General features: G+C 39.7%; 1 protein-coding gene across 9 annotated transcripts in view; it reads right to left on the reverse strand.

Moving 5' to 3' along the window:
- prdm16 (PR domain containing 16) overlaps positions 1–14,804 on the reverse strand; it is a 225,842-nt gene that overhangs the window by 17,354 nt on the left and 193,684 nt on the right. For 6 of the 9 annotated variants that reach the window (XM_060931486.1, XM_060931485.1, XM_060931492.1 and 3 more), the window contains 6 exons: positions 13,248–13,385; positions 6,191–6,293; positions 3,809–4,010; positions 3,527–3,674; positions 3,092–3,245; positions 37–1,561 (listed from right to left, as the gene is read on the reverse strand). In XM_060931486.1, coding sequence (XP_060787469.1) covers positions 37–1,561; positions 3,092–3,245; positions 3,527–3,674; positions 3,809–4,010; positions 6,191–6,293; positions 13,248–13,385 — 2,270 coding nt within the window. Of the gene's footprint in view, positions 1–36; positions 1,562–3,091; positions 3,246–3,526; positions 3,675–3,808; positions 4,011–6,190; positions 6,294–7,429; positions 7,786–13,247; positions 13,386–14,804 lie in introns of those variants that run through there. The other 3 variants (XM_060931494.1, XM_060931487.1, XM_060931493.1) reach the window with 2 other exon arrangements.

Genomic DNA, 14,804 nt, shown 5'->3' on the forward strand with positions numbered 1-14,804 from the left:
CTAACATTGTACTGTGACCCCCTTGGATGAAAATACCTGTAGATAGGATCCATGAAGAAGGGTGAAGGCTTGGCGTAGTGGAGTGAGGGCTGCTGCTGAGGAGGCGGCTGCGGAAGGGACACTTGCTGCTGAGGCATCTGGGGCTGGTGGAGGTTCTGAGACTGGTTCAGCACTGGATGCTCGTCTTTAGCTGGCGTCTTGCAGTTGGTGCTATGGACATGATTCTTACGCTGCTCAGGTGTTCCACCATTCTGACTGGCTCTGCTCCGGGCTCCAATGCTCAGATCCAAAGGCTGATCCTCGCCACTGGGAAGAAGTGCACTAGAGGGCTTGATGGAGGAGGGTGGAAGGAAAGGTTTCACTTCCTTGGGCTTGGTTGTGAGGTCAAAGGGTGACTCTGCAGCAGTGGTGGTAGCTATTTTCTGTATGTGCTCACGAAGTGATTTGGGTTCTGGTTTTAGGAACATGTTTGGGTTGAGTGCTCTGTCTGTGAAAGGGTACAAGGAATGTGGGAAGTTGGGTAAGAACTGAAAAGGGAACATGGAAGGGTAAGACAAGGAGCCCATTTTCTTCTCCTGCAAGCCCATAAAGCCTGGCCCAAAGTACTTTTCAGCAATGGAAGCAATGGCTTTGATAGAGTCGGTTGTAGCACCAGTAGGTGGCAGTGCCTGCTCATCAGGTGGAGGAAAGAAGGAATGCTGGGAAGAGAGGAAAGGACGATCAGAAGGAAGGTTACCTGAGCTGGACACCGACACTACACTGCTGTTCACCTCCTCTTGTTTGCCTTCCTGTCTGTGTTTCCTTCGACTCTTCTCTCGCTCACTCTCCGCCTCACTGTCTAGATCAGAGCCAGAAACTGTGCCAGTGGTGGTGTCTAGATCAGTGCCGCTGGTGGTGTTAACATCCTCTAAGTCGCTGCCATCAGACATGTCACTCATTTTCACCTTATTCTTGCTGTCTGACATGGACAGATCCTGCTTAGACTCACGATTCACCTCTGACTGGCTAAGGCCACTACCTGCAGTGCCATTGGTGTTGCTAATTGATGTAACCATTGGGAGAGCAGGGGCATCAAGGGGACTATGAGGAAGCTTCCCATCTTGACTGTTACTCAGTGGACTCTTTAATAGTGGGCTAGGGGGTAACAATGTGGGCCTAGGATACAGTGATGGGGGAAAGATGCCTGTGAAGCCATGTGAAAGCGATGGGAATGCAGGAGGGGCAGTAGAGAAGGGCAGGCCTGGATGATGCGGCCGAGAGGGAAAGTAGTCACCGAAGCCAAGTCCACCATGATTCAGGCCAGGATGTGGCTTGGACTTGCCCATGATGGGACTGGAGGTCATAGGGATGCCTGGCGTGAATATGCCTCCAGGACTATAATGGTTCTTTCCCTCGCAGAAGCGCCGATGCTTATTGAGGGAGGAGGTAGTGCTGAACATTTGCCCACAGTCCTTGCACTTGATCTGGGTGCGGCAGTCTGCATGCATTCGCTTGTGACGGCACAGGTTGGAAAACTGGGTATAGGACTTGTGACACACCTCACCTGGTAGAACACACATGCCTGATTAATTCTATTAACATACTGTAATTAGACTCATCAGGCGAATTCAGTATCAATGTAAGCAGGTTACTCATACTGTTTAACATATCAAAAATTAAGTATCTGGTACAATTAAAGTACATCAAATACAAGGCCAATCAAAAGTTTGGACACACCGACTCATTCATAGGTTTTTCTGTATTTTGACTATTTTCTACATTGTTCAATACTACTGAAGACATCACAACTATGAAATAACATTTGGAACATACACTCCCCGGCCACTTTATTAGGCACACCCATACACCTGCTATTTTATGCAGTTCTCTAATCAGCCAATCCCTTGACAGCAGCTCAGTGCATAAAATCATGCAGATACAAATCAAGAGCTTCAGTTAATGTTCACTTCAAACATCAGAATGGGAAAAATTGTGATCTCTGTGTCATGGGTGTTGGTGCCAGATGGACTGGTTTGAGTATTTCAGAAACTGCTGAACTCCTGGGGTTTTCACACACAACAGTCTCCTGAGTTTACACAGAATGGTGCAAAAAACAAAAAAACATTGAGTGAGCGAAAGTTCCATGGGTTGAAACAAACACCTTGTTGATAAGAGAGGTCGGAGGAAAATGGACAGATTGGTTCAAGCTGCAAGGAAGGATATAGCAACTCATAGCAACTCTTTACAACCATGGTGAGCAGAAAAGCATCTTAGCATGCAACAGCAGAAGACCACTCCTGCCAGCCAAGAACAGGAATCTTAGAATCAAGGACAAATTCCTGTTAAAGTGGCTGGTGAGTGTATATGGAATTATGTAGTAAACAAAAAAGTGTTTAAAAATATATATTTTAGATTCTTCAGAGTAGTCACTGTTCACCTTGATGATGTTTTGCAGACTACTGGCATTATCTTAACGAGCTTCATGAGGTCGTCACCTAGAATGCTTTTCAATTAACAGGTCTGCCTCGTCAAAAGCTAATTAGTGGGATTTCTTGCCTTCTGAATAATGTTTGCGATCAAACAGTAAATAGTAAATAATAAAAACACAGTAAATAGCCCTATTCCACAACAGTAGTAATCCATATTATGCCAAGAACTGCTGAACTAAGTAAAGAGAAACGACATCCATCATTACTTTAAGACATGAAGTGCTTTTTAATTAATAAAAACAAAGAAAAACACTGAATTAGAGGGCGTGTCCAAACATTTGACTGGTACTGTACATTTAGAGCATTTACAAATAAAATACAAATAAATTCATGTAAACTGTCAGAGTATATACAAAAGACACTGTGCCATTCTTCCAGCAGCTACCAGAACTAACTAACTAACTAACTAACTAACTAACTAACTAACTAACTAACTAACTAACTAACTAACTAACTAACTAACTAACACACACACACACACACACAAAGTGCTCAGGAAAAATACTGAGTCAAAATATGACGGAAAGTTCCAGAATTTCTTTAGGACGGTGCTAGCCAAGCGACCTTTGTACACTGGAAATTTGATCAGAGGCATATTTAATCATGCATATGCATGAACTTACACATGAATGGCTTCACACTGCTGTGTATGTGCTTGTGCTGTTTGAGACCTGAGGATGTGGCGAAGGTCTTGCCACACTCAGGGCAGGTGTGGGCACGGGCACCGACGTGCTGTGAGCGAATGTGGCGCTGCAGATTGCTGGGGTCTGTGAATACCTTCAGGAAACAAAGAAACATAAGCCAGATTATAAGCACTGCCAAGCACGTGCTAAACATATGAAAAGCATTTTATGGAGACACAGTCCAGTACACTGGAGGCTGGAACAATTTGAACACCTTGTAATTACAAGACGGAATGCTAGAATTTAAGTGGAATTGATATTATAATAGCAAATACTATATCTACGTCCTACCTCTTGTTACGTATAATTATGTGTTTGGCCACTTTATTTAAATTGAAATGATTTATCAGCTCATTATCAAATTGAAATTAGGACCTTATCACAGTTTTCACACTCAAAGCGCTTTCCACTGTCGTGTGACATCTGATGACGAATGAGGTTGGACTTCCAGTTGAAAGCTTTGGGGCACTGGTCACACTTGTACTCCCTCTCCTCTGTGTGTACAACCATATGCTGGCCAAGACTGAGAAAATATATTAAAAACATCATCATAAAAAATTTAGGAATTCACATTCTTAGGCAACATGTGCTAATTTAGGGGGTTTTTTTAATGTAAAGTTTGATATTGTTAACAGCAAAGTGGCTCCTGATGCTGACCTATACTCGCTGGGAAAGATCTTTTCACAGTCTTTGCACTCATGCACTGGTTCGTCGTTGTCCTCCCGCTCCTGTTTGAGGTCTTCATTCAATGAATCAAATATAGAGCTGCCGGTGTTGCAAGAGTATTTCTGGTGCCGTCGCAGCTCCAGCTTTGATGAGAAGAGCTCATCACAGTCTTCACAGCGGTACATTTGCTCATCTGAGAGTGACAGAACATTCCAAATTTAATGCATAACTGTCATTAACTAAACACATTCCAAGTATTGGTAATAATTTTTTTTTTAAATTAATAATCCTGTAACTTTTTTGAGGCAGTAAAAGAGTTTCAGGTTGAAACTAGGATTTGGAACAGATAATAATCATGTGTAAAGATAAGATTTAGATGATGTTTTGTGCGTTAAAGGACTGTATCGCTCCTTCAAGCACGTGATAAATTGACACTGTTCCAATAACCGTGTTAATTACTTCAAAATCACAATGAACACAGGAAGTAGTAAGAAGTAGGAAGTAAGAAGTGCCAAAAAATAAACAATGGCTTTCTGGGTTTAGCCTACAAACCAAAGTAAGATATAATAATACTTATCATGAAGGTCAAACTAATAAACCAGCAAACTTTTCCATGATGACATCCTGATGTTTTTAGAGCATTTTAAGTTCAGTAACCTTAAAGAGGGGATTCAATGCCAAAGGCTGTTTTGGACAAGGGGCATAAAAATGATTTTTTTTTTTGCATTATCTCTCTGTCCCATCAGCAGCACTAAGGACCGGGAATGCTGGAAAAAAAAGGGGGGAGTGGGAAACTAATAGCTCTTGGAGAGAAGTAGGGGGAATACAATTATGTGCAGTTTAGCGGCTAATCTGTGAGCATGGGTGAGGTCCCCTGAGACTCCTCAAGCCCCACTCCAAATTCCAGCACCGATAAGCCAAGAGGAAGAGGTCTAGAGAACTCTCTCCTTCATTCTCTCTCTCTTTTTCATTCCTTCTATCTGTTGGCCTCTCAGCCTCTGTCTGACAGATTGACTCTCTTGACCATATTCACTCTCTTTTGTGTTTTTGCCTTTTCATTCAGTGTTTTCAATTGGCCTGACTCTGCTCCATCTGCACAGGCTCTTTCGATGCCTCTGTTTCTATCTGAGTCAAGATCTCTCACTTTCACTCACTCTTGCCCTTTCAGAGGGCCCTCTCTCCATTGCTCCATTCCTAACATGCTCTCAATCTCTCTCTCTTTTTGCAGAAAGATCATGAAAATCTATTGAACGAAACAGTATATTAGAGAATGCCTGCGGCAAACAGATGTTTGAACCTACGTGAGTCATTTTATATGGTGTGACGATCATGCATTATTCATAGTTTCTCCTTGAAAAATCAAAGGGAACCCATAAACTGGTGCACTAACAGACTATTCACACACCTCTAACTCTAAGATCTCCTATGACATCTTAAAAAAAAAAGAGAGAGAAAAAGAAAAAAGTAAAAAGCTATAATTTACTTACTCATACTATGTATGAGATACAGGACATATGTGCGTGCAAGCGTGTATATGTTTTGCAATATTATTAGAATTTAAATAATAAAAAAAAATCGAATATGTTAAAATGAAAACTTGGCTAAAACAGACTGATTCCCACGTGCACTAGCACTAATTCTGAAAATGTATAAATATAATCCATGATATTCATAACGACTTCTTATGACCTAATTTATTATTCATTAATTAATTTAAAAAACCTTTATTTATTTATTTATTTATTTATTTATTTATGCCCCTTGATTTCTATTTTAGATTCTCCTAAAAGCAAATCAGTTTGTAAATAATAGCTGGAGGTAAGTCTTTGATATGAATATTAATTCAATCTTTATTGATTGATTGTATAATTAATTAGGATCTATTAATTAACCAGATCAGATCATCAGTTGTTCATTAATTTAGCAGGGACATTTTCTCTTTAAAAAAATTGCAGCTTGTACTTCTGCTTCCTCCCACACTGATGTTATAACTACAATTCATTTCCATTACAGGCCACGTGCGCGCACACACACGCACACACACACACACACATATATATATATATATATATATATATATATATATATATATATATATATATATGTGTGTGTGTGTGTGTGTGTGTGTGCGTATACACGTGTGATATATATATATATATGTGTGTGTGTGTGTGTGTGTGTGTGTGTGTGTGTGTGTGTGTGTGTGTGAACAAATCTCCGCCGATCACACACACACACACACACACACACACACACACACATATATATATATATATATATATATATATATATATAAAATGTGTGTGTGTGTGTGTGTGTGAGATCGGCGGAGATTTGTTCAAGAGCTGCGTTCATTTGGCGCATTCATCTTACCTTCCAGATTAGGCGCCATCGAGCCCTCGGGAAAAACTCCGTCTTTCATAGAAACCAGCAGCTCCTCCCCAACTTCAATATCCCTAATGGCTTTATAATAAATCTGCACACAATTATATAGAGAGAAAAGACACAGAACAAGTAAGAATAAAATTAAGAAATTAACAACACACTTCTGCACAAATAACTCATTATTATTATTATTATTATTATTATTATTATTATTATTATTACCAATTTAGCATTTATAACCGAACTGAATAGTAAATTGTGCACGTTTTCTTTCAGTTTCGGTTTTTGCCACTTGTTTAACCCGGTTCCGTGAATCAAACATTATTTGCAGGAAAGCAGAATAATTAACAAACTAAAAACAAACAAACAAAATGAAAACGAATTATTACACGAAGTGCATTGATAACTTTAACAAAATTTTTTCAATCATGAAACACAGATAAAACAATTATATATATATATATATATATATATAATATATAATTATTTTATACTGCATGAGTATTTTTCGAACAAAATAAATCATCTGTTCGTTGATGCTCCGCCAAGAACACACACACACACACACACACACACCACACACACACACACACACACACACACACACACACACACACACACCACGGCATAATTACACAGCATTTACGCACCCCAAATTAAACCCAACTTCTCATTTGCAGATTAAACAAGGTTATTAATCTACACACTGTGTGTTATCCCACACGATTAAGAAAGCAGAAATATAAAAAACAGTTCAGCTGAACAGAACAAATCATTAATCAAACAAACAATAAGGCCACAGAGTAGAGGCGCTACACACCGGGGCCTCACGGGGGCGCTCAGCACCTGGCCAAAGCACAGCCTACACACACACCGCACACACGCACGCACACGGGCTTCGACCCAAACCGCATACTACTGTACTAGATAGGGTAACAAAAATAGTAGGCCACCATAAGTTACAGTCGGTGGTGTGCTAATTTTTCACACTATGTAGTGGAGCGTCGGGGTTTTAATGTCGACGAACGCGGCAGCAACGCAGTTATTCCGACCTGAAGCTGTGACAGCTCACAGGTAGGTTTCACAAGTTGGCCAAAAGTTTTTCTTCAGTTCAGGAAACGGAATATTCCCCACAACAAGCAATTCATTATTATTATTATTATTATTATTATTATTATTTATTATTAAGCAGCAGCACTGGACGGAAGTAAGGATGGTGTATCTGACCTTTTTGTTTTCCGTGAACGGGTAGAGTTGGGGAAGTTGTCGGGGCGGTTGATCTCAGCGCTTCCAGTCGCAGCAGCAGTTCCGTCCCCGGTAGAGTTCAGAACACAACCCATAGTCTCATTAATGCAGCTCGCGACAGGCCGGGACTCTTCCACCCCAGCAGCGGGACAGGAGGAGGAGGAGGAGGAGACAGCGGGGACAGAGCGAGTCTTCACCCGCTCTCTCTCTCTCTCTCTCTCTGAGCTGAGCTGAGCTGAGCTGAGTTGAGTTGAGCAGTGTGTGTGTGTGTTCGATGCGCGGACCTGAGCGCGTCTCACTCATTAAGCGACAGTCCCCCTCACGGCCCTGCGCTCCCGGCCCGGCCACTCCTCCTCTTCTTATCTCACACGCTGAAAGGACGGAGTGATGTGCCGCACCGCTCAGAGGACCCTCCCCGTTATCTTCCCTCCTCTGACCCACAGCTTCATCTGTCAGCCACGCACAAACCACACAAATCGCACCAAATACGCACAAACGCACAAATACGCACAACCGCGCGCCTCCTGGCCGCGAACCCAACAAGCCGCCTTTCAAACTATCAGAAAGAACAAACGCCACGCGCTGATTGTTATCACCATGGTGATGCCTAACGGAGTGCTTTTTAGATTCCCGTTTTAAACACACACACACACACACACACACACACACACACACACACACACACACAGACCTGGCTTTGCTTGTTGCCTTTTCACCGACCGCATTTTCACAATTTACTCAAACAAACTCCACACTGCCATAAGGATTTTTTTTACTGTTTCTAAAAATAAATTATGACTTAAATAAATAAATAAACAAACGTTTTAGAAACGGAAGACGTTACAGTAATCAGTCCTTTTGAGCTTCAAACCGCCCATAATCCCCCCGGGAATATTTACAGAGGTTTGAATTGTGTCACACAAACAACTAATGATATAATTTCTTCTACAAATTCTTTTGTGTAGCCTAAATGTAGTAGTAGTAGTAGTAGTTGTTGATGTTGTTGTTATTATTATTATTATTATTATTATTATTATTATTATTAATAATAATAATAATAATAATAATAATAACAAAATAATAATAATAATAATAATAATAATAATAATTATTATTATTATTATTAGTAATAGTAGTAGTTGTTGTTATTATTATTCACAACAACCACCACCATCATCATCATCATCATATTATTATTATTATTATTATTATTGTTATTTGTTTTTTAGGCAGTTCATTGTTATTTAAACCACTGTATATAATTACGCAATTAATAATTCATAATTGTAAATATGTCATGTCATTTTGTATATTTTAAGATGGTTCCACCTACAGGTTGTATATTTTAAGATGGTTCCACCTACAGGTTTTCTATTCTACCATGTCAGAAAATTATGAAATGAATTTCAAGGTGCCTATGACAGTTTAACTGTTGTAATAATAATAATAATAATAATAATAATAATAATACATTTTATTTATAAGCGCCTTTCAAGACACTCAAGGACACTGTACAATGAATGAATAAATAAATAAATAAATAAATAAATAAATAAATAAAAATCAACATACAAAAGAAACAATGGAGAGTGTAATAGAAGTTAAAGTGAGTGAGCAACCTTAAGCAGGTGAGTTTTGAGTTTAGACTTGAAGATGGAGAGAGAGTCAGAGTTGCGGATGTGAGGAGGCAGAGAGTTCCTGAGTGTTTTCCTTTCACTCTAAATGTGGAATTGTTGAATGAGGCTAATTAGAAATTGTTTCCATGAAAATCAAGTAATCTAAATACAATGCTTAAAAAAAAAAAAAAATATATATATATATATATATATATATATATATATATATATATATATATATATATATATAGTGTGTGTGTGTGTGTGTGTGTGTGTGTGAGTGAGACAGCTAAATTATTTTCATACGATAAGCTGCCACTTTTTGCACTTTCTTATTCAGATGAATAGTTGATTCATTTAAGATCTTTGGGAAAGGCTGATTGGACCAGACTGAAACTGTTTCCATTTGCTTCAATGGATTTATTTGATGGATGAAATTTTGCACACTTCAAATACGTTCTATGCATTAGCACAGACTAAAGTTTGCTGTTAAATGGAGATGAGTCCAGTGCATGTTTGCTGCAGCCATATGCTAATGCCTTGCTTTCCCCCTGAAGCCATCCATTATGATGGTGCGAAGCTGTCTCTACAGTAAATCTTTTGAGGATCTGACAGCACTGAGAGGGGCATCTTGACCTCCTCACATCGCTTTCAAGTGTTGGGGGCAGATGGATCATCCATCACAAGTGTGTCACACTATAATCTCTCTTCTGTCGTGCGCGCGCACACACTTTTATATATATATATATATATATATATATATATATATATATATATATATATGAATATGAGTGTGCTTTGACAAGAAAGTGAACACGTGCATAAACACAGGCAGCAATAAATATGTTCAGAAATGCACAAAGTGGGCAGTAGCTGAAATTTCAATCATGTAGGGGAGTCCATTTATGAGTTCCAGATCTGCCCATTAACATTTCTTGCAAAAGCCATGTGACAGTGAAAGAGGAAACAAGAAATGAACTCACACTGTTAATATTCATGATGATAAAACAAGGCAAGATGTTTTCCTTTCACTCTAAATGTGGAATTAATATACTGAGAAACATACGATCTCCATGCAATACATATATTTCTGTCTACAGACTAATTTGCACTGTTAAATAATGATTCTCTAGTGAAAATCCTAATTTAGTCTTGACTAAGATTAACAGAAAACTGACCCTTGTTCTGTGGTTTGTAACTAAGAAACAACAGACTAAAGACAACGCTAGCGTGATTAGGTTTGATTACTATAACAGAAACACAACTTTAACATCATGCAAAAAAAAAGACACAATGAACAAAACTTTTATATTCCAGTACCTTCATTTAGGCAAAGTCTAACTGTGGGGATAGACACGTGTGTGTGTGTGTGTGTGTGTGTGTGTGTGTGTGTGTGTGTGTGTGTGTGTGTGTGTGTGTGCGTGCGCGTGTGTGCAAGCCTCTTCACAAACAGAAGGAGATGGCATGGCAAGTCTGGCGTCATACTTCAGTTGTTATGACAAACAGTTTAAGTGCATGTTGAGAAATGATGGCTGAGGGTCAGGGGGTTAACTGGCTGGCTGCTTTAATCCAGACAGGAAAAGCTCAACATTTTCACCAACATTATTGCTATTGTTATTTAGAGTCAGCTTTCCAATAGTGTCCACTGCAATAAAAATTTCTAAATTCCTTCCTAGAATGGGCGTTAAGCTGTGAATCCAATCTAAGGTCTGTGCTTTCTAGTCTCTCTGTTGACACGTCTTTAAAAAAGTTAGCTCTCAAGTGACAGTTTTGTAGATAACACTGCTAAAACTACAGTATCTGAAATGTAGCTGTGATTTTTTTATTTTTTATTTGGTTTGCACTGTTCTCACTGTAGGTGACACTTACTATTCAAAGCCATTCACACATTAAGTGACAGCTGCTGACATCCGGATTCGATTTAAAAATCCCAGGCACAAAAACCACAGTAAGGAAAAAAACGACCTGGGCGAATGAAATACATTATACATGGTCAGCTGGGTATGTTTTGGGACCGGGACGCAAACGACAAAATGTGTAAACAAGTAAATAAATGATCCGGGTCGAGTTTTAAAAGGTTACAGCCACATCTGAATTTGCTGGGCGGGCACATATTTCCAATAGCGCTCATGCATTGTGCATGTTCAAATAGAACGGCAAAGTCCAAAGTTAGATGAATTATGCATTTTTGCATTGTGTTGCCTTTCTGAATAAATAATAAGCCGTAGTCTGCAGGACACCGCATAAAATGTGCATAAAAAAATGAAGAGGAAAAGAAAGGAGGGGAAGAAAACCCCAGCTAGCTTCCCAAAAGAAGAGGAAAAGTAAACAGAAACCATACATTTATTTCAGCAGGAGCTATTATTCTCGCCTGAACTCAGCAATGGCTGGTCATTCAAGTGAAAGGGTTTTAATGATCAGGTTTGCTAGTTGAAGTCAATTGTTGGTTGTCAGTCTCCGAGGCCGTCCCTCGGCCCCCCCTCCCATCCTTCCCTGTTTGTTAGGCTTATGTTTCACGTGCCATGTTCAAAGAGGACGGTGACCACGCTGCTTGCCCCCGTTGATAGTGGAGGCACAGGGACAGAAAGGAAGAAAGAACAAAAGAAAGAAGGGGAAGGGGACAAAGGCCAAGGCTTTTGCTTCTCTCTGAGACTCTCTGTTCAGGCTGACAGAGAACGACACGGGGTCTAAACTGGCATTAGCTGACCACTAAAGGACTCAGTGGAGACAGAAACAAGCAGACCTGTGGAACTCTAGATAAATAAGTGCAGCAAAATCAGGGTAAAGATCCCACATTCTCTAAACCTGCAACAGTCTCCTGTGCCAATTTTACATTTTGACCGGCAAAAGTCTGCAATAGTGCCTGTGCTCTGAAAGATCATGCCTTACATATTATTTCACAATTTAGTAATTGTTTAGAATTATTTTACATCTTTTATTTTTAAAAAGGTCAGTGTTTCAACAGGGGAAAAAAATAATAATGTTTACCCATCTGTAGCTTCACATTTTTTTTTTTGTTATTTTGTTGATTACAGCAAGGACTTTGCAAAGATTTTGTATTTTTTATTCAAAGTGGAAATTCGCCTAGTTATCCTGCATCGTTAACCTGTGCTGGAAAAAATGATACAACTCACCACGTATATATTTAAAAAGCGGACATTTTTTATCGCCTGTAAAACCTCGGTATTAAAAACGGCTAAAATAGGCCCAGACCTCTGACGGTTAATAAACCATATACAGAAGCACGCAAAGTCTTCCATGGATACATTTAAAACCGTGTGTATCTGATTTTCCAGGTATCTTATCTCCTAGATAATAAATCCCTCCCAGTGTTTCAAAGAAGACAGGAACTATATTCAAGCAAATCCGAGTTTCAGTAGTGTCCTCTTCTCCTGACTTATCTCATGTATTCCTTTATAGGAGTGTTGACTCACTTCCTTTGACACACAGACATTGAGAACAGCCCTGTACAAACAATAGTCCTGTTTGTTATCTATTGTTGGAGAGTCAGTGTCATGACATCAGCAGGTCCTCTCCACGCTTTCCTGACAGTACCAACTGCTGCGTGTCTCTTAACACGCTGGACGAGGATCACGGCTTCAGTCAATTCACTGTGTCAGTACCAGTCCATGAGGAAAGTGCGAGTGAGAACTGCAATGGCGAGTGTGTTTGTCTGCCAGCAGCTAAATTTTAACACCCAATCCCATTTATTTACTTAGGCTGAGTCATTGATTTATGACTCATGACTTCATCAATACTATCTTTAAAAAAAAAAAAACCCTTGCAGCCGCTCTGAGGATGGTGGTACACGAATGGATATTTTAAAAGCTCAACATTTCATTTAGGAATATGGGAAATGGGAAAACATCCTAAACCTGAGGCCTGTTATGAGGCCAGTTTCTGACTTTGAGCTGGATGCTTGGGGTGATTTGATCTGGCTTTTGGTGGACGTATAAAAGAGACTTTAATTATTAATATGTTTAAATTTCCCTTTTAGGAGACGGGATTGTGGTTTTTCATGTAGGTTTGTGGCTAGGACACAGAGTTACAAGTTAATGTGAATGGAACGGAGGACAAAAAAGAGAGAGAGAGAGAGAGAGAGAGAGAGAGCGTACGTGAGACAAAGAGCCACAGAGAGAAGAGAGAACAGAGTGGACCAAACACGGCAAGGAAAGGCGGCTGACCTGATCTTCACTAATCTGACAAACAGCCAGGTTGTGCTCTTCGTAAGATGGTGCTGCCCGTACATATTTTAGCCAGCTCCCGCTAGCCTCCAGCGCTTCGTCCAGGCAGAACTTCACATTGCCCATGTCGTCCACTACCTGTAGCATAAACACACACACACACACACACACACACACACACACACACACACACACACACACACACACACACAGTGTTGATTAGATCATGTCCAAAATGATATTGAGTCTATATTAGTGTGACACACTGAAGCTACTGTATAACATGATGGGTTTTGTACTATTTGTATAAAAAATTCTGAAAAAATACTAATAATAATTTCCCTTGCCATTACGACACATATTGACTGCTGTTATGGCATATCAATGAGAAGTCTGTTTAAAGACTACATAAGCTCTTAAATCTCCTTTGAAAAGGCTGTGAGTGAAAAAAAAAAGTTCCTTCTCTACACCCCCCTGACACCCTGCCTGATCAGCGCTGGCTAACCCGACACCATCGAGGAAGTGAAGTTTGTGGTGTTTGGTTACTTATTACAGGGAAAGGAGAATGACAAGAGGGGGAATAAGGGGAGGCGGAGATGGACCGAATGTCAGGAAATGACCGGAAGGAGCGTGAACGGTGTTCACGGTGGGGAAGATTTATCGCAAAACGAGAGGGAAAAAAATCCTCTCGCTCTTCCATCAATATGCTCCCCACCCACAGTGAAAAGAGCCTCACTAAATTATTACCACGCACCTCTTTGAAAACAAAAACTCTGAAAGAATATTCGGTTCTGCTCTATCAAGTTGAAACAAAATATCAAGTGGGCAGTCAGCAATAAAGAGCGAAACGAAATATCCGCACAGCATAAATCCAAGCGGCTGTAAATCTAACGGCGCGATGTTTTTGGGGGGCTAAGTACGATTTTTCAAACTCCGACAGGAAGAATGATTATTAGAAACATTTCATTTCAAAGCAGGGATTCTGAAATTGAGTAAGGATGCTGTTCAGCTGTTCAGCTCAGTAGTTCAATGTGTGTAAATAAAATGAGTCTTTTGCAAGATTTTTATTCTGACTGGTTAAAATCATGTTATAGGTTATATTGAGTAAATAATTACAGTACAATATATTATAGTATATTTTATACGAGAATTGACGTAAGGCAACACAGAACACAGTGCACGGCCTTTTGGATCAGATTTATTTTCCAACCTCGTGTTCACTGAGATCAGTATGTGTCATGAGAAGTCGAATGTTATGTAACTCCGCGTTGTTTTTGAGGAGCTGAAGAACTTGTCGTTCAAAAGGTACTGTAGCTGCTGAATTTTAGGAACACTTCAGCCTCTTTCTCCACTTACACTTATACAGACAAAACAGAACAGTATCCAACCTAAAAGCTAGAACAAACAAACAAACTCTTTTTTTAATGTCTGGATCTTATAAAGACAGAATGACGGGGACGCCACTGGTTTTTGGTCAGTTTTAAAAGGCAGGAAATGCTGCAAGACGATGAGTCCTATTTTAAATTATTTTAAACCGATTACAGAGAATACGGCTCC

This window comes from Neoarius graeffei, chromosome 10 (genome assembly GCF_027579695.1).
Source record: "Neoarius graeffei isolate fNeoGra1 chromosome 10, fNeoGra1.pri, whole genome shotgun sequence".
In the NCBI taxonomy this organism is placed as follows: Eukaryota; Metazoa; Chordata; class Actinopteri; order Siluriformes; family Ariidae; genus Neoarius; species Neoarius graeffei.